This window comes from Salmo salar, chromosome 13, assembly GCF_965601325.2.
Source record: "Salmo salar chromosome 13, fSalSal1, whole genome shotgun sequence".
NCBI lineage: Eukaryota > Metazoa > Chordata > Actinopteri > Salmoniformes > Salmonidae > Salmo > Salmo salar.
Window position 1 is genome coordinate 58,934,765 of NC_138303.1, and position 22,893 is coordinate 58,957,657.

General features: G+C 40.5%; 1 protein-coding gene across 4 annotated transcripts in view; it reads left to right on the forward strand.

Moving 5' to 3' along the window:
• Positions 1–22,893, forward strand: part of LOC106567492 (glucocorticoid receptor) — a 103,541-nt gene that overhangs the window by 69,099 nt on the left and 11,549 nt on the right. For 3 of the 4 annotated variants that reach the window (XR_001320085.3, XM_014136782.3, XM_014136784.3), the window contains exons 3-7: positions 4,296–4,462; positions 8,964–8,990; positions 18,021–18,137; positions 19,656–19,934; positions 22,370–22,514. Coding sequence is in view for 3 of the 4 variants with exons in the window: in XM_014136782.3 (XP_013992257.1) it covers positions 4,296–4,462; positions 8,964–8,990; positions 18,021–18,137; positions 19,656–19,934; positions 22,370–22,514 (735 nt within the window). In the remaining variant the exon portion in view is untranslated. The remainder of the gene's footprint in view (positions 1–4,295; positions 4,463–8,963; positions 8,991–18,020; positions 18,138–19,655; positions 19,935–22,369; positions 22,515–22,893) is intronic. The other variant, XM_014136783.3, reaches the window with a different exon arrangement.

Genomic DNA, 22,893 nt, shown 5'->3' on the forward strand with positions numbered 1-22,893 from the left:
GCAATAATTGTGCATCGTTCTGCACAATTTCATTTTAATTAGGCCTAACTGAATGATCAGGAGGGTGAAGAGGTTGATTTTTTATTTTTTTTATTTAGAAAGGCAATAGTGTAATGATTTTGTGTTATGCCTATTCATCAGCAGCAAACAATTTGACTGCGTGCCTTGGGCATTGATACAATTCTCTTTTACGTTTTATTCTGTAAAAATCAGCTGTTATGGGACTGTTTTTTATATAATATAACTCTACTAATTAAATGTATTCTAATGGAAAGGAAAACATGCTACATGTTGCAGTAGAATTTAAGAATAATGCAAAACATGTCCTTGACTCTATCCAGTTAACCAAACAATGGCAGCCCACTGAATGGAATGGCCGATAATTGTGCAAGTTACTTCACAATCAAATTTAAATTCGGCCTAACGGAATGATGAGGGTGAAGAGGTTGATTTTAATTTAGAACAACAGTAGTTTAATGATGAGTTTGTGTTATGCTTATTTATCAGCGTTGGTGCTCATGTTAATAATTGGATAGTGCACCTCACCTTGCTGGTTGATACCATTCTCTTAAATTTTACTTTCTAAAAATTAGTTGTTACAGAACTGTTTAATTTACTGTAACTATATTACTAATCAAATGTATTGTAAGGGAAAGAAAACATGCCACTGCGTTGCAGTAGGCTTTTAGAATAATGCAAAACGTATTCTTGACTCTATCAAAATGGATGAGTAGGAAACAAATAATGCCAGTCAGCCTGCACAGCTGGCCCATCGAAACTACACCTTAACTATACCAAAACTAATTTCACAAATAAGTTTGTCAATTTAATCTTGTTTATCAGTTGTCAAATTGTACATGAAGAGATGGGCGCGTCTTGTAATTGACAGATGCAGGGAAAGGAGCGTCACTTTATCTAATCCTCCTTCAGTCACATGCAGGTAAAACATTTAGATTTCTGTATAGTATCAGAAAAGGCATGTTCTGAAGTTTCTATGACACCTTTTGTCAAATAATTCTCAAAATTCAAGAGAAGCAGCTCTATTTCCAAATTGCACTTTTCCCAAAAATGTCTGTGCTGTCCATGCATTCAGCATATGACCACTCGCGTGGCAGCATTGCTCTGGCTACTAAGCAAAAACTAGTAACCTAACAAACGTAAAATTAAAATATGCTATTCTGTCATCAATGGATGAATGGGCTACACAAACAAGATATAAACTGATAATGGTCTATGTGACTTCAATGAACTGAATGATTTGAATTTAGAACAATAGTGTAATGATAATGAAGAATTGTGGGCATTGTGTGCAGTCTAATTTATTTTATTATGAAAGGCTGGAAATGGTATATACAGTTGAAGTCAGAAGTTTACATACACTTAGGTTGGAGTCATTAAAACTTGTTTTTCAACCACTCCACAAATTTCTTGTAAACAAACTAGAGTTTTGGCAAGTCGGTTAGGACATCTACTTTGTGCATGACACAAGTAATTTTTCCAACAATTGTTTACAGATGGATTATTTCACGTATAATTCACTGTATCACAATTCCATTGGGTCAGAAGTTTACATACACTAAGTTGACTGTGCCTTTTAAACAGCTTGGAAAATGTCAGAAAATGATGTCATGGCTTTAGAAGCTTCTGATAGGCTAATTGACATCATTTGAGTCTATTGGAGGTCTACCTGTGGATGTCTTTCAAGGCCTACCCTCAAACTCAGTCCCTCTTTGCTTGACATCATGGGAAAATCAAAAGAAATCAGCCAAGACCTCAGAAAACAATTGTAGACCTCCAAGTCTGGTTCATCCTTGGGAGCAATTTCCAAACGCCTGAAGTTACCACGTTCATCTGTACAAACAATAGTACACAAGTATAAACACCATGGGACCACGTGGCCATCATACCGCTCAGGAAGGAGACGCGTTCTGTCTCCTAGAGAGGAACAAACTTTGGTGCGAAAAGTGAAAATCAATCTCAGAACAACAATAAAGGACCTTGTGAAGATGCTGGCGGAAACAGGTACAAAAGTATGGGGACACATGGGGACAAAGCTTGTACTTTTTGGAGAAATATCCTCTCGTCTGATGAAACAAAAATAGAATTGTTCGGCCATAATGACCATTGTTATGTTTGGAGGAAAAAGGGGGAGGCTTGCAAGCCGAAGAACACCATCCCAACCATGAAGCACAGGGGTGGCAGCATCAGGTTGTTGGGGTGCTTTGCTGCAGGAGGGTCTGGTGCACTTAACAAAATAGATGGCATCATGAGGTAGGAAAATTGTGGATATATTGATGCAACATCTCAAGACATCAGTCAGGAAGTTAAAGCTTGGTCGCAAATGGGTCTTCCAAATGGACAATGACCCCAAGCATACTTCCAAAGTTGTGGCAAAATGGCTTAAGGACAACAAAGTCAAGGTATTGGAGTGGCCATCACAACGCCTTGACCTCAATCCCATGTAAAATGTGTGGGCAGGAGGAATATTCCAAAATGTATCCAACTTATTGTGGGAAGCTTGTGGAAGGCTACCCAAACCGTTTGACCCAAGTTAAACAATTTAAAGGCAATGCTACCAAATACTAATTGAGTGTATGTTCACTTCTGACCCCCTGGGAATGTGATGAAATAAATAAAATCTGAAATAAATAATTCTCTCTACTATTATTCTGACATTTCACAATCTTAAAATAAAGTGTTGATCCTAACTGACCTAAGACAGGGAATTTTTATTAGGATTAAATGTCAGGAATTGTGAAACTAAGTTTACATACACCTTAGCCAAATACATTTAAACTTCCAACTTCAACTGTATGTCACCATTAGTAAACATATGTAATGCGGAATTGCTAAAAAAAGAGTAGTTAAAGACATATAGAAAAGGTTGAGTAGAGAGATGAATGCAATTGAAAGAACCAGAATTTTTTATTTTTGACTTTTAATTTTTTTGTGAGCTTCATGTATTTTGACTTAGTTGACAAAGAAAGTTATAGCCTTACTGCTGTATTGGCCTACGAGTTCCTGAAAAGTTCCCAGACTCCCAGACTCCCAAGCCAAAGACTGTTCACTCTGCTACCGGAGCATCGTCCCTCGGACCTACAGGCTCCGAATGCACTGTATACACACAACCTACACTGTCACTCCCACACAAAACCATCACACATTCACATACGTGCGCGCAAGTGTACACACACACACACACACACACACACACACACACACACACACCACACACACACACACAAACACTTTTGCACTCATCATTTGCTGCTGCTACTCTGTTCTTTATTTTACTTGTATTATTATCTATCTGAATGCCTAGTCACTTTACCCTGCCTTCATGTACATATCTACCTCAAATACCTTGTACCTCTGTACATTGATCTGGTACTTCCTGTATATAGCTCCATTCTTGTGTATTTTATTGTATTCCTCTTGTCAGTTACAATTAAATTCTTTGTTATTTTTAAACTCTGCATTGTTGGGAAAGGTTCATAAGCAAGCATTTCACTGTAAAATCTACACTAGTTGTATTCGGCGCAAGTGATATTTTTGGGGGATTTGATTTGTTTTTGCACAAGACATTCAATAATCTCTCAGAAGTTACCTATATTAGAGTTCTGCACGGATCCGTTTTTTGGAGCTGCACCCGCCCCTCGCCGACCAAACTGATAATTAACTGAATTATCGTAAACAAATATCTGTTTGCATTTTTGCAGGCTGTGTATCCATCTACCAGGTTGTTGTCATCCTTGTCCACAATGACTCCAAACTGTTACGTTCGCCATTTTCGCATGAGGTTGGAGTCAGGGAAAACAAACTTGGCGACATATTGTCACGTGGCAGAGGAGAACAAAGCTCTTCCATCTGCAGCAACAAATTATGAATGTTCCAGCACCACACAAATAGGCTACTAATGGACAGTTCCCTGCTCCACTCTCTCGCTGCGTGGCTGGTAGCCTAGGGTAGGTCTGCCTCACCGCTCACATAGCCTAATAGAATTTGCAACACAATTCAACGTAAGAAGCTCCTGAGTAAAGAAAATAATGTTTTGAAACATTTCGACCTGCAATATAATTGTTCTGAGCAGCAATAATGTTTTCATTCCACCCGCCAGATGATTTTTTTGGGGGACGTTCAACTGTGGTGAACTGACCCGAGGCAAGACTCTAGCCTTAAGCTGTCTGGATCTGAGCGATATTCATCTGTGATAAAAGCAAAAATAAATGCTGTTGAAAAATGTATAAATACATTTTGAGTTGATGTGATATATTGACCTCTGTGTTGTGTTGCAGTCCAACGGCCAGACCCGAGGCCAGCAGCTCCACATCTTCAGCCCCTGCCAAGCACAGCGGTCCAACCCATAAGATCTGCCTGGTGTGTTCTGACGAGGCCTCTGGCTGCCACTATGGAGTCCTCACCTGCGGAAGCTGCAAGGTCTTCTTCAAGAGGGCCGTTGAAGGTTGGTGACATAATAAACACTCACGCACACAACTCCATTCATGCACAGTCCTACCCTTCGTTGACCGACTATAGTAGAACATACATAAAGGCAAATCTATTGTGGTGATATGTACATTGAGTTCTGCAGTAGTACACTTGTATATCCTTCTGTTGACACAACATGTGGACTTTTTAAGTGTTGTCCTTACCTATAGGATAGCCTAGATATTAGAACAAAAGCATACCACTTGGTTCTTTATTCAAAATTCATTTGAGTAGAATACTTTATTGAACAAATATTCTTAAATTTTTTTAAGATTAAGAGGAGAGACATTTTAGGTTCACACAATAATCAGAAAAGGTTGCCTTAGTATTACACCAGCTAGGGGTAGGCTAGTGTCTCATGGTGTTCCGTAAGGCTGTGGTGTCTGTGTTGCTATTTTTGTGTCCAACCCATAATGTTCATATACAGTGCATTCGGAAAGTATTCAGACCTGATTGAGGGATCCGGTTAAATGCGGATGACACATTTCAGTTGAATGCATTCATTTGTCCAACTGACTAGGTATCTCCCTTTCCTTTACCTTCCCTTGACCTTTTCCACATTTAGTTATGTTACAGCCTTATTCTAAAATGGATTAAATCGTTTTTTCCCTTATCAATCTACACACAATACCCCATAATGACAAAGCAAAAACAGTTTTGTAGAAATGTTTGCTAATTTATTAATAATGTACAACTGAAATACCTTATTTATTTAAGTATTCAGTCCCTTTGCTATGAGACTCAAAATTGAGCTCAGGTGCATCCTGTTTCCATTGATCATCCTTGAGATGTTTCTACAACTTGATTGGAGTCTACCTGTGGTAAATTAAATTGATTGGACATGATTTGAAAAGGCACACACTTGTCTATATAAGGTCCTACAGTTGACAGTGCATGTCACAGCAAAAAACCAAGCCATGAGGCTTCCGAGTGGCGCAGTGGACTAAGGCAATGCATCTCAGTGCCAGAGGCATCACTGCAGTCCCTGGTTCGAATCCAGGCTGCATCACATCCGGCCGTGATTGGGACTCCAATTGGGCGGCGCACAATTGTACCAGGTTTGGCTGGGGTAGGCCTTAATTGTAAATAAGAATTTGTTCTTAACTTACTTGCCTAGTTAAATAAAGGTTAAATAAAATGAGGTCAAAGGAATTGTCCGTAGAGCTCCGAGACATGATTGTGTCAAGGCATAGATCTGGGGAAGGGTACCAAAAAATGTCTGCAGAATTGAAGGTCCCCAAGAACACAGTGGCTTCCATCATTCTTAAATGGAAGAAGTTTGGAACCACCAAGACTCTTCCTAGAGTTGGCCGCACGGCCAAGCTGAGGAATCGGGGAAGAAGGGCCTTGGTTAGGGAAGTGATCAAGAACCCGATGGTCACTTTGACAGAGTTCCTCTGGAGATGGGAGAACCTTCCAGAAGGATAACCATCTCTGCAGCACTCCACCAGTCAGACATTTTATAGTCGAGTGGCCAGACTCCTTAGGAAAAGGCAAATGACCAGCCTGCTTGGAGTTTGCCAAAAGGTACCTAAAAGACTCTCAGACCATGAGAAACAAGATTCTCTGGTCTGATGAAACCAAGATTGAACTATTTGGCCTGAATGCCAAGCGTCGCGTCTGGAGGAAACCTGGCACCATCCCTACAGTGAAGCATGGTGCTGGCATCATAATGCTGTGGTGATGTTTTTCAGTTGCAGGGACTGGGAGACTAGTCAGGATTGAGGGAAATATGAACAGAGCAAAGTAGTGAGATCCTTGATGAAAAGCTGCCCCTGAGCGCTCAGGACCTCAGTCTGGGGCAAAGTTCACCTTCCAACAGGACAACAACCCTAAGCACACATCCAAGACAACGCAGGATTGGCTTCGGGACAAGTCTCTGAATGTCCTTGAGTGGCCCAGCCAGAGCCCGGACTTGAACCCAATCTAACATCTCTGGAGAGACTTGAAAATAGCTGTGCAGCAACACTCCCCATCCAACCTGACAGAGCTTGAGAGGATCTGCAGAGGAGAATGGGAGAAACTCTCCAAATACAGGTGTTCCAAGCTTGTAGTGTCATACCCAAGAAGACTCAAGGCTGTAATTGCTGCCAAACGTGCTTCAACAAAGTACTGAGTGAAGGGTCTGAATGTCATAGTAAATGCGATATTTCTTCTTTTTTTATACATTTGCAAAAATGTATAAAAACCTGTTTTGACTTTGTCATTATGGGGTATTGTGTGTAGATTGATGAGAAAAAAATATATTTTTAGAATAAGGCAGTAACATAATAAAGTGGAAAAAGTCAAGGGGTCTGAATACTTTCCGAATGCACTGTATGCATCACTAGAATGGATTGTTTGCGTCCTATACCTCTGAACAGCCTGTCCAAACTACTGTTGGTGATTAGAATTACATTATCTGCTTACTTGTTCCATATGCGAGAGATGCTGTGGCGTTGTGTTTCTTGCGGTACATCTTCAAGGGGTTATCTTGACATGATCTTGAGTTTGTATTTGGCATACTACTTTTTTAGGGAAAAAAAAAGGTCTTTACATTAGTTTAATCTAATGAGGCAAAGGGGCTATAGGAATGAGTGAAGTGTGACTGTTGCGGCTCGCACATGGAGCTAGATGATAAGGACGTGTGCTTTGCAGGAGGTGAACACACAATGCTGCTCCCTTGCTGTTTTTTTGTTTATATAGCTTAGGCACTTCCTGCCAAACTAAGCATTTCCCCTCAAGGAAGTTGTCTTGTCATTCAGACCCGTGTCTGGAGTTAGTTGGACTCTTACATGCTGACCACACCTCTTGCGTCGCGTGCGCTCGCGTTACAAAATAAATGTACACATACATGTTATTCAATCATTGCACCAACGCTGCTCACGTGCGTCAACAAGCGTCTGCGTAGCCAAGCGCTAAAATAGAACTTGGTTCTATTTGTGACTCTTTGCGCGCTGCAAGTCCCACCTCTCCCATCTCCTCATTGCTTTTTAGGAGCATATACCCACGTGAATGATTGATTGGAAACTGAACTGAGGTCAACATTCCAGTCCAGTTGTTGGTGGTAATGCACCTTAAAGTTGGTTGCCAACTGCCATATAAAGTCCAAAGAAGAAGAAGAAGCCTGAAGGAGGAGAGATTACTACAAAACTAAGTTTTACCCTTTTATTTGTGGATTAATTGTCGGAATAGAGGACCTTGTGCATTTCAGGTAAAATAAAAACCCAATGTTTATATTCCAGGACTAATTAGCTAGCAACAGCAAGCTAGCTAGCTAAATTGCAATAAATGTTTAATGCTTTTCAACCTGTCCCAATTTAATATAGTTGGTTTAGAGTTCTGATATTTCAACCTTTGTGTCCTGATCGCGGCTGGTGTGGGTGTACAAAATCAAAATGCGCGCGAGCGGTCTGGTCAGCATGTTAGGCTATGGGATATGTCTAGTCAATCCTTGGTTTTATAGTAGTCTGAAAAAACACATTGGCTATTTTCTTAGCCATCGCTATCTACTAAAAAATTCTAACCACTGAACAATTTGATCAACGGTTAAGGGGTAATCGAGTGAAACTGTAAATATGTGTGTTTTGACTTGTATCCTACTGTATAACAGTTTATTTAAAAAATAAAAAAGTATTTTAAAGTTGCAATATGCATATATCGCTCTGCCATTTCGTGTCTGCTAAAATTCTAATAGTTTGCCTAATTTCAGTTTGTGACAAAACAAGCAAATATAGTGAATCATTGTACCATGTAAATCATTTTTTAATAACCCAAAATGTATTTGTTAACCATCGCTCTCTACTAAAAAAGAATCCAAAAGTAAAAGACACAAAAACGAAACTTAAGAACGGGAAGCATAGAAATGGCGCACGCAGAACCGATCTACCGCTGCTTAGTGACAGATCTATAACTAACATTTCTGTGAATTTGGTCAGGTCGATCAGAAAGTTACATATTGCAGCTACGTAGCCTACATTGTTATTCCAAGCTCACTACCACAGTCACTACCAATGTACCAGTCACTACAATCCCTTTTTGAGTCCATTGAATTGTTCTGAATATTTGAAAAGTGGGCAGCAATGCTATTGTTACTACTATTGTCATTGTTCATGGCCATCTGAATATATATATTTATGTTACTGTAGGTGTATTTACAGTATAGTTTAACACAACCATTTGATTCACATGAAAGTGCATACATGAGTGTGTTAATTGTATTCAAAATAAAAAAAATTACTATCCATTTGTCAAATTAAAACCTTGAGTTTAAATATAAATATCAGATAGTCAAATTCAATATTTGAGCATGATTTTTTTTATTTCAAGGATAATCTCAACATATTGTATACATTATTCAACTTAACGTTTACTAGTGTAAATTACCAAGTAAAAATGCATTTGTAATACTTAGGTGTACTTTAAGCAATAAGATGTTATATCTGTTATTTTTGTCTTTCTTCCCCCATTCTTTGGTTGATGTCGCTATGGTGAAGGATGGAGAGCACGACAAAACACAGATGGTAAATAAAACCCACCTTTTAATAATGCTTCTACTTTATTAATGTCCCTCAATCACTGTACTGGAAATTTGATTTGACCTGATATGCAATATTAAACACCAACAGTCTCTCCTGTGCCCTCCTTTGCATGAATTTGTGATTTGATAATTCATCATCTAATTTGGCTTTAAATGCTGTTTTAATTCCTGCTTGGAATGTGGGTCTATTATCACTTCGCTAGGAGAGTTAAGAAATGTATTTATGCACAAAATCCAACAGCGTTATAACTGCAATGATTCTAATGATTTGTGTGCACCTGATCAAGTTGTCATCCTAAATAAAAAAATGCACTTGACATTATTTGCTTTTACTGGATAATGTCTTTGTGAATGTGTTAGTAGCAACGGTCATCAAAATTGTTAAACGGTTTTAAAAACAATTAAACAATTAACGATTAATTTTTAGAATCCATCAGCTATTAACTAAATTATAGCACATAAAACATTTGCCTGGCTATCTACTTTGATTTCAGAGCACTCTCGTCTGAGTGTGCCAGATCGCAGAATAACTGACGGGTTTATGAACACTCAACAACCCGTTGAATATGGCCGGTGTCAGTAAACATCGGCAAAAAAAGCGTGATTAAATTGTTGCCAGTAACATAGTTGCAGTCACCAACGCTCTGGATAACATAAAAACAGCCTAACCAGCTCTGCTAGAGTGAGTGAGCTGTTCTCTCATATGTCTGGAAGTACTGTAGCTAGCAAGCTAGACAATTTTTGCCAGTTAGCTTGGGAGCTTGACTGCTGTTGTTAGGTCAGAAGGCTCGGATCAACCCTACTCCTCGGCCAGAGCGTCCAGTGTGTGTGCTATGAACGCTCCGAGAGCGAAACGCTCTGAATTTTATGAACGCCCAGGTTGCACTCTGGCACTCCAGATTGAATTTACAAACGCACCCATAGTATAAACCAGCCTTTAGACTTGAAGTCTTTGGTTGTTTAGTACATGGCCTCACGTGAATGCTTATAGAGATGGGTGGGGCTAAGGCTTAAGAGGGTGTGAACAATGCTAAATGGGTATAGACAAAGAGCTAGGTTTACCTAAACATTCATGGGCCATTTTCTCAAAAGTTAGGTTACAAGTTTATCAATTTTCAAAGCAGAAATACTTTCCCATTGTTCCTCAACTGTAGTGTATGATATACCATTTTCGAGCTGCTCTGAGTCAGTACTTTTATCCAACGTAAAAAAACACAATCTCAAATTTTGCCACAGGTCTGCATCCACAGAACAGGGGTGCATCCACCAAACACTTGCTCTGTCTAACCTACCTGCACTCACCTGCGCTGTCTAGACTGCCTCATTAATGACTGTTGTTGTTACGTTCTCTTGTATAATTCAACAAGTGTGTCAATAGCAGGATACCCTCTAATTAAAAATTAACACGCTTGGCTCTAGATTACACCTATCTAAACATACTTTACATTGTTTGCGAAACCAGACATACAGTGCATTCGGAATGTATTTGGACCCATTGACTTAATACACATTTTATTACGTTACAGCCTTATTCTAAAATGGATTAAATTGTTAATTTTCCTCATCAATCTACATACAATACCCCATAATGACAAAGCAAAAACAGATTTTTAGACATTTCTGCAAATGTATTAAAAACAAAAACTATCACATTTACATAATTATTCAGACCCTTTACTCAGTACTTTCATGAAGCACCTTTGGCAGCGATTAGACCCTCGAGTCTTCTTGGGTATGACACTGCAAGCTTGGCACACCTGCATTTGTGGAGTTTTTCCCATTCTTCTCTGCAGATCCTCTCAAGCTCTGTCAGGTTGGATTGGGAGCTATTTTCAGGTCTCTCCAGAGATGTTAGAAGGGGTTCAAGTCCGGGCTCTGGCTGGGCAACTCAAGGACATTCAGAGACTTGTCCCGAAGCCAATCCTGCGTTGTCTTGGCAGTGTGCTTAGGGTTGTTGTCCTGTTGGAAGGTGAACCTTTGCCCCTGTGTGAGGTCCTGAATGCTCTGGTAGGTTTTCATCAAGCATCTCTCTGTACTTTACTCCGTTCATCTTTCCCTCAATCCTGACTAGTCTACCAGTCCCTGCCGCTGAAAAACATCCCCACAGCATTATGCTGCCACAACCATGCTTCACTGTAGGGATGGTGCCAGGTTTCCTCCAGACGTGACGCTTGGCATTCAGGCCAAAGAGTTTATTCTTGGTTTCATCAGACCAGAGAATCTTGTTTCTCATGGTCTGAGAGTCCTTTAGCGGCCTTTTGGAAAACTCCAAGTGGGCTGTCATGTACCTTTTTCTGAGGAGTGTCTTCTGTCTGGCCACTACCATAAAGGCCTGATTTGGTGGAGTGCTGCAGAGATGGTTGTCCTTTTGGAAGGTTCTCCCATCTCCCCAGAGGAACTCTGGAGCCCTGTCAGAGTGACTATCGGGTTATTGGTTAACCTCCCTGACCAAGGCCCTTCTCCCCCGATTGCTCAGTTTGACCAGGCGGGCAGCTCTAGGAAGTGTCTTGGTCTTTCCAAACTTCTTCCATTTAAAAATTATGGAGGCCACTGTGTTCTTGGGGACCTTCAATGCTGTATAAATTTTTTTGGTGCCCTTCCCCAGATCTGTGCCTTGACACAATCTATTCTGTGCTCTACGGACAATTCCTTCGACCTAATGGCTTGGTTTTTGCTGTGACATGCACTGTCAACTTTATATAGACAGGTGTGTGTGTGTGCCTTTCCAAATCATGTCCAATCAATTGAATTTACCACAGGTGGACTCAAACCAAGTTGTAGAAACATCAAGGATGATCAATGGAAACAAGATGAACCTGAGCTCAATTTCGAGGCTCATAGCAAAGGGTCTGAGGTCTTATGTAAGTAAGGTATTTCTGTTTTTATTTTTATAAATTAGAAAACATTTCTTAAAACCTGTTTTTTGTGTAGGTTGATGAGGATTTTTATTTTTTATTTCATCCATTTTAGAATAAGGCTGTCAGGTAAGAAAATGTGGAAAAAGTTGAGGGGTCTGAATACTTTCCGAATGCACTGTATCACTATAATTCGAGTGCGCATCTAATTTGTAAACATTTGAACTGTATTAAATTATTACTTTTTTCAATTCCACCAAAAATTAACAACCATCAAAATAAGGTTGTTTTTCTTACTTTTCTTGTGATGTAAGTGTGCGTTTAATCCAAGGTGAAACTTTAGCGTTCTTATATATTCAATGGAAAGCCAATGTATTCCATTGTAGCCCATTTCAGCCATTACCGGGTTGTGTTTGACAGGTCATTACAAACATTTCCACTGTCGCAGTGTTAGTGTAATGGGGCTTTTTTTTGTTTTGCCATTTTTTTTTTTGTATAACTAACCACTCAGTTGGACTTAACATTAGCTATCCTCTTCATTGCCCTGTGATGGTTTGAAAACTGTAACGGAAATATTTCAAATAAGTGTGTTATTTTTTTTAAGGTCAATCATACCAACAAGTGCCTTCAGAAAGTATTCATACCCCTTGACTTATTTCACATTTTGTTGTTACAGCCTGAATTGAAAATGTATTAAATATAATTTTTTCACACCCATCTACACACAATACCCCATAATGACAAAGCAAAAACATGTTTTTAGAAATGTTAGCACATTTATTGAAATACAGAAGTACATTTACGTACGTATTCACACCCCTGAGTCAATACATGTTAGAATAACCTTTGGCAGTGATTACAGCTGTGACTCTCTAAGCTTTGCACACCTGGATTTTACAATATTTGCATTATTTTTTTTTTTATTCTTCAAGCTATGTCAAGTTGGTTGTTGATCGTTGCTAGACAGCCAAGCCTTGCCATAGATTTTCAAGCCTTGCCATAGATTTTCAGACAATGGTCAAAATGGTAACTAGGCCTCTCAGGAACATTCAGTGGCATCTTGGTAAACAACTACAGTGTATATTTGGCCTTGTGTTTTAGGTTATTGTCCTGCTGAAGATTAATTTATTTCCCAGTGTCTGTTGGAAAACAGACTGAACCAGGTTTTCCTCTAGGATTTAGCCTGTGCTTAGCTCTATTCTATACCATCTAAACCGCTGTGAAATATATTTTCCATAACCTTCTTAGACTTGCTTTGAATAAAAATGATAGCTCTATACCTCACTTTCTATGTGAATTTGGTCAGTTCTCCCAAAATATAACATATTGCAGCTTTAGTCACCATTGGCCTCATGGTGAAATCCCTGAGCGGTTTTCTTCCTCTCCGGCAAATTAGTTTGTAAGGACGCATGTATATTTGTAATGACTGCGTGTAAAGTGTAATTATGTAATGAACTTAATTAATAACACCATGCTCAAAGGGATATTCCATGTCTTTTTTTTTTCACCCATCTACCAATAGGTTCCCTTTGCTTGTCATTGAAAAACCTCCCTGGTCTTTGTGGTTTAATCTGTTTAAAATTCACTGCTCGACTGAGAATTGCATGTGTGGGGTATGGTGGCAAGATTGTTATAATACTTTTATTGCATCATGGTTGTTTTATTCAACAGAATAGAGTATTCTTAACTAGTGTGTGTGTGTGTGTGTGTGTGTGTTCTACTGAGGATGGGCCTCTGGGAGATAACACTGACAGGAGATTTACGATGTCTTTTGTGTGTTAAAACCGAAAGAGCATTCCAGAGCATGAGTTAATGTTTGTTCTATACTGTACCAGGTACTGTCTGCTATGTATTATAGGTATCTTTCATACAAATCTTAACCTTGTGACCCATTCTATATATCTGTTGTTCGTCATGTACGTTGAAAGGGGTGTATCTTGGCTATAAAAGACCTTTGTACTTTTGTCTCGCCGCTCTCAACGGATCATCAGAAACGGTGATTCGTCGACCAGCCATCGCTATTGCAAAGCTCTCACTATTGTGTGATAAGTTTGTCTCTCCTCATTTGATAGTAAAGAAATCAACCACCACAGGGGTACAGAGATGAGGTAGTCATAAAAAAAAATATTATGTTAAGCACTATTATTGCACACTAAGTCCATGAAATTTATGTGACTTCTTAAGAAATGTTTGACTCATGAACTTATTTAGGCTTGCCATAACAAAGGGGTTGAACACTTATTGACTCAAGACATTTCAGCCTTTCATTTTTTTATTAATTAGTAAAAAATTTGAAAAACATAATTCAACTTTGACGTTATGGGGGTTTAATCCTTTAAATTCAGGCTTTAACACAACAAAATGTGGAAAAGTCGAGGGGTGTGAATACTTTCTGAAGGCACTGTAAGACAGCATGATATTGTGTATAAAGGCACCCCTGGGATTCTCGCAGCAGCTCTCTAACTAACCGGACACCCAAGTCATGCTTCCAACAAGAGTTCCCATCCCTCTTCCATCTCCCACTATTTCCATTCATCCTGATCATGTTCTTAGGACTGGAGCTAGCCTGGCAAACAGGGCTAGCCTCGCACCGCCAGCCAAGTCCTCCTCACTAGCCTATAGTATGACGAAGGGATTAGAGAGCGGATGCTTCTGGGATTCAGCTGGCACTGTTTGTTTAGTTTATGGAACGATTGTTTGCACTGCTGTTTGCAATGGCTGCTGTTCCCATGGCTGCAGTTGTCACTAGTTACCACAGCCACAAATGGCTTAACCCCGCCTATTTCTCTTCTAAAAGGTAGACTCAGCAAAATGATGTTGCCACGGGCAGCACCGGAGATATTGAGATGAGCGAGATTCAACACTTTGCTCTCACAAAGTCACACACAGTATCTACGCATGTGCACAGGTTCGCTTCACGCTATTCACGGCATGGTAGTTAGGGCACCAAAATAGCTGAGAAGTTGAGCCTCACTCTTCAACGCTCTTACGCGATATATACAGAAGTTTATTTACCCCTTCAAATGTATTTATTTATTTATTTTTATTTATTGAATATCCGAAAAATACAATATACTTGCATTGAAGCCGCTCAACATCTACACCACACCAGTCATCCAACAGACTCCCATTCAGAGCGACACACAGAAGCAATGGTCAATGGACAGATCTACCACCAGGACAAAAAATATGAACCCGAACCCTCCAAGATCCCCCCACAGTGCCCCAATAGCTGTCCCTCAACCATTCGAGACCCCTCCCACAGTCGTCCCCCCAAGAAGAAAAATAAAAAATACAATTAATTCCATTCACACCTCCGAGAACCCCCCAATGCACCAACAACCAAGATAATTAACGAAAAAGAAACAAGGAAAAGACAGAAGAAAACAGCAAATAACAATGCAAAAAGCAATAATAAAACAAAATAATACATTTTGAACAAAGGACATCAAGGACAACTAAAATCATAACAGTAATGCCAACTGTATATGGTTGTGTGCATGTCTGGCACTATTACATGTATGTGTGTGTTCTTGTATGTGTTTATTTGAATGAGAGGTGTGTGTGTGTGTGTGTGTGTGTGTGTGTGCATGTGTACAAACACCTGCACGGCATCAGCCTCAGGCAAACCGGCATTAGTTGTAAAAACACTGCCCTTCAGTGTCATTCGAACTGACTTTTTTTATTGTGTTTTATTTAGACTTTAAATTATTATAATTTTTTAAAAACTTTTATCTTAGAATGATGGTCAATCTCCCACACAGCAACTCCACTCCGACATGTCTCCAATTCCACATCCCAACCCTCAGCTTCCCTCATCCCATCTATCTCTGCTGGCCACCCACTTTGGGTTTCTACGCGACACATATCTTTCAACTATGCTGTGATGTTTAACGTACAATTTCAATCTTTCTAATCGGATAGAATCCACAGATTGCGAATTGAAGATAAATACTTTTACTAAGAGTATTAGTAATTGACTGACCCGGTCTCTCCAGATCTCCTAACAGTACTATTTCGAGCAGCCGCACACAAGCCTAAGTTTAACATGTATCGGCTGGAGTGGTGTAAAGCTCGCCGCCATTGGACTATGGAGCAGTGATAATGCGTTCTCTCGAGTGGTGAATCACACCTCACCATCTAGCAGTCCAATGGACTAATCTGGGTTTGGTGGATGCCAGGAGAACGCTACTTGCCCCAATGCATAGTGCCAACTGTAAATAATAATAGTCTGGGGCAGTTTTTCGTGGTTCGGGCTAGGACCCTTAGTGCCAGTGAAGGGAAATCTTAACGTTACGGCATACAATGTCATTCTAGACAATTCTATGCTTCCAACTTTGTGGCAACAGTTTGGGGAAGGCCCTTTCCTGTTTCAGCATGACAATGCCCCTGTGTACAAAGCAAGGTCCATAAAGAAACTGTTTGTCGAGTGTATAAGAACTTGATTGGCCTGCACAGAGCCCTGACCTCAACCCCATCGAACACCTTTGAGATGAATTGGAAAGCCGACTGCAAGCCAGGCCTAATTGCCCAACATCAGTGCCCAACCTCACTAATGCTCTTGTGGCTGAATGGAAGCAAGTCCCCACTGCAATGTTCCAACATCTAGTGGAAAGCCTTCCCAGAAGAGTGGCAGCAAAGTGGGGGACCAACTCCATATTAATGCCCGTGATTTTGGAATGAGATGTTTGACGAGCAGGTGTCCACATACTTTTGGTCATGTAGTGTTTGTGAAATTTCCGCATTTCTATGTTTTGTAGTAAAAAAGATAGAGGAAGATTTGTTTCCAATTTACATCATCATCATAATTGGTTAAAATCACATGATGCACATCCATGTCATTGGAAACACTGTTTTTTTCTACAAAACATAGACACGTGCCATTTTCACATATGTTGGTGTTAGGGTGGTGCTGGAGATGATAAGTTTAAAGTTGAAATATTTTGAAATTTCTCTTTAACCACGTGCCTAAACTTAAATTCATAACCAAAAAATGTTTTTGACAATATAGCCAATGTTTTTTGGTATTTGGTATTTTATTAGGATCCCCATTAGCTGTTGCAAAATCAGCAGCTACTCTTCCTGGGGTCCACACAAAACACGAAACATAATACAGAATGACATAATACAGAACATCATTAGACAAGAACAGCTCGAGGACAGAACTACATACATTTTTTTTTAAAGGCAAACAGCCTACATATCAATGCATACACACAAACTATAGGTCAAATAGGGGAGAGGTGTTGTGCCATGAGGTGTTGCTTTATCTGTTTTATGAAACCAGGTTTGCTGTTTTATTTGAGCAATATGAGATGGAAGGAAGTTCCATGCAATAAGGGCTCTATATAATACTGTACGCTTTCTTGAATTTGTTCTGGATTTGGGGACTGTGAACAGAATTTTGACTTAGAGGCTGAGTTAGCACTGCATTACAGTTAGCTGGATTTGATGTTGCAGGTTCCAGGTTGGCATTGTTCTGCAGAGCTTTATCTGTGTTCCTCTGTAAAAAAAAATTCAACTTCCTTTCACTAAATGTGACTACATTATTTAAAAAAAGTTTTTTTCAAAGATATCACATCAATAGGAATATTGTCCTGTAGCATTTGATTTCATTAATAAGTATTCTTTATTAGTTGTTTTTAAAAAATGTTATCAGTATATTAATAGATTAACTTGGGTCCTTTTTTAAAAACAGTGAAATGTTGTAAGGGACCACTGATGAGTTGGTTACGTGTTGCCTATATTAAAGCATGACCTCAAAGAATTTGTTAATCTGGCAAAAAATGATGTTCCGCTGACATTATTCAGGCTCTGTCAAACAATCAACCCCCACTCATTTAAAACTACTAATCTGACTTTAGACACATTGTCAACAGCTACATTACACCCAGAGCATAGGCAGAGTATAAAAAGAATACGTGAAAATCTCTTCATCCCCGTTTAAAAAAAAAACATAGGCTACTATTTTGGCTGGCCGTGGAGGGGTGTCAACCACAGAAAGTGAACGAGCTGTCACCTTAAGTGTTGGCTGCTGACTGTTATGTGAGGCCGACAGGTTTAGTCAAACAGGTGTTTGGTGTGGCGGCAACCTGTAGTGCTTGGGCTAATCATCTTCAACCCTTTTGCTAGTAATTACTTTATTCCTCCATCGCCAGGACAACACAACTATCTGTGTGCCGGGAGGAATGACTGCATCATAGACAGGATCCGCAGGAAGAACTGTCCGGCGTGCCGCTTCCGCAAGTGTCTCCAAGCAGGGATGAACCTGGAAGGTCAGTGGCACCAACACATTCACATTCATATTGTTCTCATATAAGTGGAAGTGTAGTGTATACACACAGTCTTATGGCAAGCATTCAGCAAAGTTTAATCAGAGGACATTTTCAGCATGTGTTCTCTCTGAAAGGCAGGGCTTTATATGTTTTGTCCCTTACAGAGGTTGTGATTAGGGGTAGGATTTAGTATTGGATTCACATAAACCAGTAGAGCGCCTTGATTCCCAGAGTCTTTGTTGACATGAGCTAATCTATGTATCATCTTTGGCCCAGTGTTTCAAACAAGGGTCAGAGCCAGTGACTAACAACAATAATTTGCTCATACCCAGTTCCTCCCATGTCCCTGAGCCATAGAAAGATGGAAGACTCACATTAGCTCTACTCTGCCACTGTGGACTTCAACAAAACATGGAAATGGACAATAATTCATGTTGATGCACTTCTTGTTATTTATATATGTTCATTAATTCAGTGCTGCAGGGTATGAAATTGTTAATGATTTAGATGTACGAATCAGAGTGGGCGGAAAAAATACATTGACCGATGCGGGTGCATCAGCAGACAACCAAAACCGGGGACGTATCAGAAAGGCTCTTAGTTGCCATAGAAACATTTATGGAGGAAATGAAAAAAGGAGGGAAAAAAATACATTGTTTTTGACGGTAACCCTCTCAACTGGAGGCATTCAGCACATATTGTAACAGAAAAGATAAATCGATCAAAGTTTTTCAACCAATCCAAAATACATTGGGTTTTTTTGTGTTGTGCTGCTCTTTTTAAAGACCCATAGAAATACACAAGAAAGTAAGTGTCTTCGTTTCAATGAATAAAACCTTGAACTCTGTACCCTTTTGACGCGTAACACAATGTGGATGACCTACCTTTATGAGCAAACTGTAGCTGAGGTAATCTGATAAAGCATCTTATAGGCTGCATATTTTTGTTATGAATAGGGTATGTGTGGTCTATACACTATCACCACTTGGGTTAGGTGGGATACAATAGCTAGCCATAACCCTCTAAGGTCGATGTCCACGCCCCCCGCAGACATCTAATTAGCAAAATAAAACAATCCCCCCCCTGAAAATAAGGGGTTAAATATATTTTAAATAACAAATGTTTCCTAATCTTTCTTGTATCGCTTAGATATAGGACAGACACTTCAGAACAAACTTCCTTTTGAATTTTTTGGGATGGATTATCTGTTCCATGTAGTGAATCTGTTATTCAATGCATTTGTATGGGCAAATAGCAGTAGAGGGGAAAAAGAAATGTTAATCAAATAATTTTTTGCTATATTTTTTTGATACTTCAAGGAGTCTTAAAATTCTAAATCAAATCGCTAAATGATCCTTGGTATGACCTTTTTAAAACAATTTCATATAGCTTAGTTGAACCCCCCCCTGCCCTCCTCTGGCTTAGACAGGGCTTAGACTCTTATGGGTTAACAGGGAAAATGACTGATTAGCTCTTTCTTCTCTCTATTTTCTCTCTCTCTCTTCTCGGTCTTTGCAGCAAGGAAAAACAAGAAGCTGATCCGATTTAAAGGTCAGCAGGCCACGACAGAGCCGAACAGTCCCGCACCTGACGAAAGGGCCTGCACCTTGATCCCAAAGTCCATGCCCCAGCTGGTGCCCACCATGCTGTCCCTGCTTAAAGCCATCGAGCCAGAGGCCATTTACTCTGGCTACGACAGCACCATCCCCGACACCTCCACCCGCCTTATGACCACCCTCAACAGGTTGGGCGGACAGCAGGTTGTTTCAGCCGTCAAGTGGGCCAAGTCCCTACCAGGTAAGATCACCTGGTACACCTCCATTAACACTGTGACCATAGACCGCAGGGACCATTTTTTAGCACTTTTTGACTAACCATTATGCGCTAGGCTTGGTCCATTCCGTTTCAACTCAAGTTAATTCAGGAAATGAACTAGGTCTAAATCAAGTCAATCCAGTGACTTACAAATTAATTATAATGTTTTCAGTTCATCTCATGATTTTCTATTTTATCGATCATGGAATGGGATTGAGTTGACCCCCAGCCCCTAATCATGAGAAAGAAGGCACATGGTTTGGTAATCGCCCCAAGTATTTACTCTCTGCCTTGGTCTCGCCCAGCAGCCAACTAGCATGGAAGGGAAGGACTTGTGGAGAAATCTTACATAACCACTGAGTGGTTAAGCAAATATGATCTGAAAAGACTTTCAACACTTCCACTTTTGTAGTGTCAACAATGAGAGACAATTGAACTGCAATTAAAGGCCACTTTCAGGGCTGTATACAGACTGCAACCATTTAGTCACATTTGGCGACCCTTTGACTTGGCTGTCCGAGTAAAAGTTTAACTTGGTCGCATCAGTGTGTGCTGCACATTCTACATGGTCACTACATGGCTGCAATACAGTGTATTAGAATTACAATGCCCGATCTTAGTCTCTATGGGGCTCCCGAGTGGCGCAGCGGTCTAAGGCACTGCATCTCAGTGCTCGAGGCGTCACTACAGACACCCTGGTTTGAATCCAGGCTGTATCACAACCGGCCGTGATTGGGAGTCCCATAGGGCAGCGCACATTTTGCCCAGCATCGTCCGGGTTTGGCCAGTGTAGGCCGTCAGTGTAAATAAGATTTTTTTCTTAACTGACTGACTTGCCTAGCTAAATAAAGGTTAAATACATTTTTTTAAATGTAGTCTTGTCTGTCTTATTCTATCAATGTTTTGATCAAATAGACATATAATTTTATCATTATAAACTCAGCAAAAAAATAAATGTCCTCTCTCTGTCAACTGCGTTTATTTTCAGCAAACTTAACATGTGTAAGTATTTGTATGAACATAACAAGATTCAACAACTGAGACATAAACTGGACAAGTTCCACAGACATGTGACTAACATAAATGGAATCATGTGTCCCTGAACAAAGAGGGGGTCAAAATCTGCATTAAGTTCTGCAGTGCATCTCCTCCTCATGGACTGCACCAGATTTGCCAGTTCTTGCTGTGAGATGTTACCCCACTCTTTCACCAAGGCACCTACAAGTTCCCAGACATTTCTGGGAGAAATGGCCCTAGCCCTCACCCTCCGATCCAACAGGTCTCAGACGTGCTCAATGGGATTGAGATCCGGGCTCTTCGCTGGCCATTCCTTTCTTGCAGGAAATCACGCACAGAATGGGCAGTATGGCTAGTGGCATTGTCATGCTGGCGGGTCATGTCAGGATGAGCCTGCAGGAAGGTTACCACATGAGGGAGGAGGATGTCTTCCCTGTAACGCACAGCATTGAGATTGCCTGCAATGACAACAAGCTCAGTCCGATGATGCTGTGCCACACTGCCCCAGACCATGACAGACCCTCCACCTCCAAATCGATCCCGTTCCAGAGTACAGGCCTCGGTGTAATGCTTATTCCTTCGACGATAAACGCGAATCCGACATTCACCCCTGGTGAGACAAAACCACGACTTGTCAGTGAAGAGCACTTTTTGCCACTCCTGTCTGGTCCAGCGATGGTGGGTTTGTGCCCATAGGCGACATTGTTGCCGGTGATCTCTGGTGAGGACCTGCCTTACAACAGCCTACAAGCCCTCAGTCCAACCTCTTGTGGACAGTCTGAGCACTGATGGAGGGATTGTGCATTCCTGGTGTAACTTGGGCAGTTGTTGTTGCCATCCTGTACCTGTCCCGCAGGTGTGATGTTCGGATATACCGATCCTGTGCAGGTGTTACACATGGTCTACCGCTGCGAGGACGATCAGCTGTCTGTCCTGTAGCGCTGTCTTAGGCGTCTCACAGTACGGACATTGCAATTTATTTCCCTGGCCACATCTGCAGTCCTCATGCCTCCTTTCAGCATGCCTAAGGCACGTTCACGCAGGGACCCTGGGCATCTTTCTTTTGGTGTTTTTCAGTCAGTAAAAAGGCCTCTTTAGTGTCCTAAGTTTTCATAACTATGAATTGCCTACTGTCTGTAAGCTGTTAGTGTCTTAATGACCGTTCTACAGGTGCATGTTCATTAATTGTTTATGGTTCATTGAACAAGCATGGGAAACAGTGTTTAAACCCTTTACAATAAAGATCTGTGAAGTTATTTGGATTTTTATGAATTATCTTTGAAAGACAGCGCCCTGAAAAAGGGACGTAGATTTTTTTGCTGAGTTTATATTACTCAAAAAACCAACACTAACAACACCGCAATCCTGACCAATGCTCTGTGTGTTGTCTGTTCGTGCAGGGTTCCGGAACCTTCACCTGGATGATCAGATGACTCTGCTGCAGTGCTCCTGGCTGTTCCTCATGTCATTCGGCCTGGGCTGGCGCTCCTACCAGCAGTGTAACGGGGGCATGCTGTGCTTCGCCCCTGACCTGGTTATTAATGAGTAAGTCCAGAGCAACAGAGAGACACCTGGGAGGGCTGAAGCTGGCTGGGGGCTCTGGAGATGAGAAAGGTAGCCTGGATGGTGGGTGGATTTCTATAGATAGCTAGTTCAAGCAGAGCCTTTCTGGAGGGAGGGAAGGAAAACTATATTGCTGGAATGAAAAATGTTTGTCTACTGAAAGTCTACACCCCCTTTAACTTTTTTCACCTTTTGTTGCATTACAATGTGAGATTGAAATATATATATATTTTTAAATGGCCATTGATCTACACAATACTCCATGTCAAAGTGAAAAGATAATTCTGTATATAAATGAATAAAAATGCAATAACTAAAATATAGTCGTTGCATAAGTATTCACCCCCTTTGATTAGGCCAG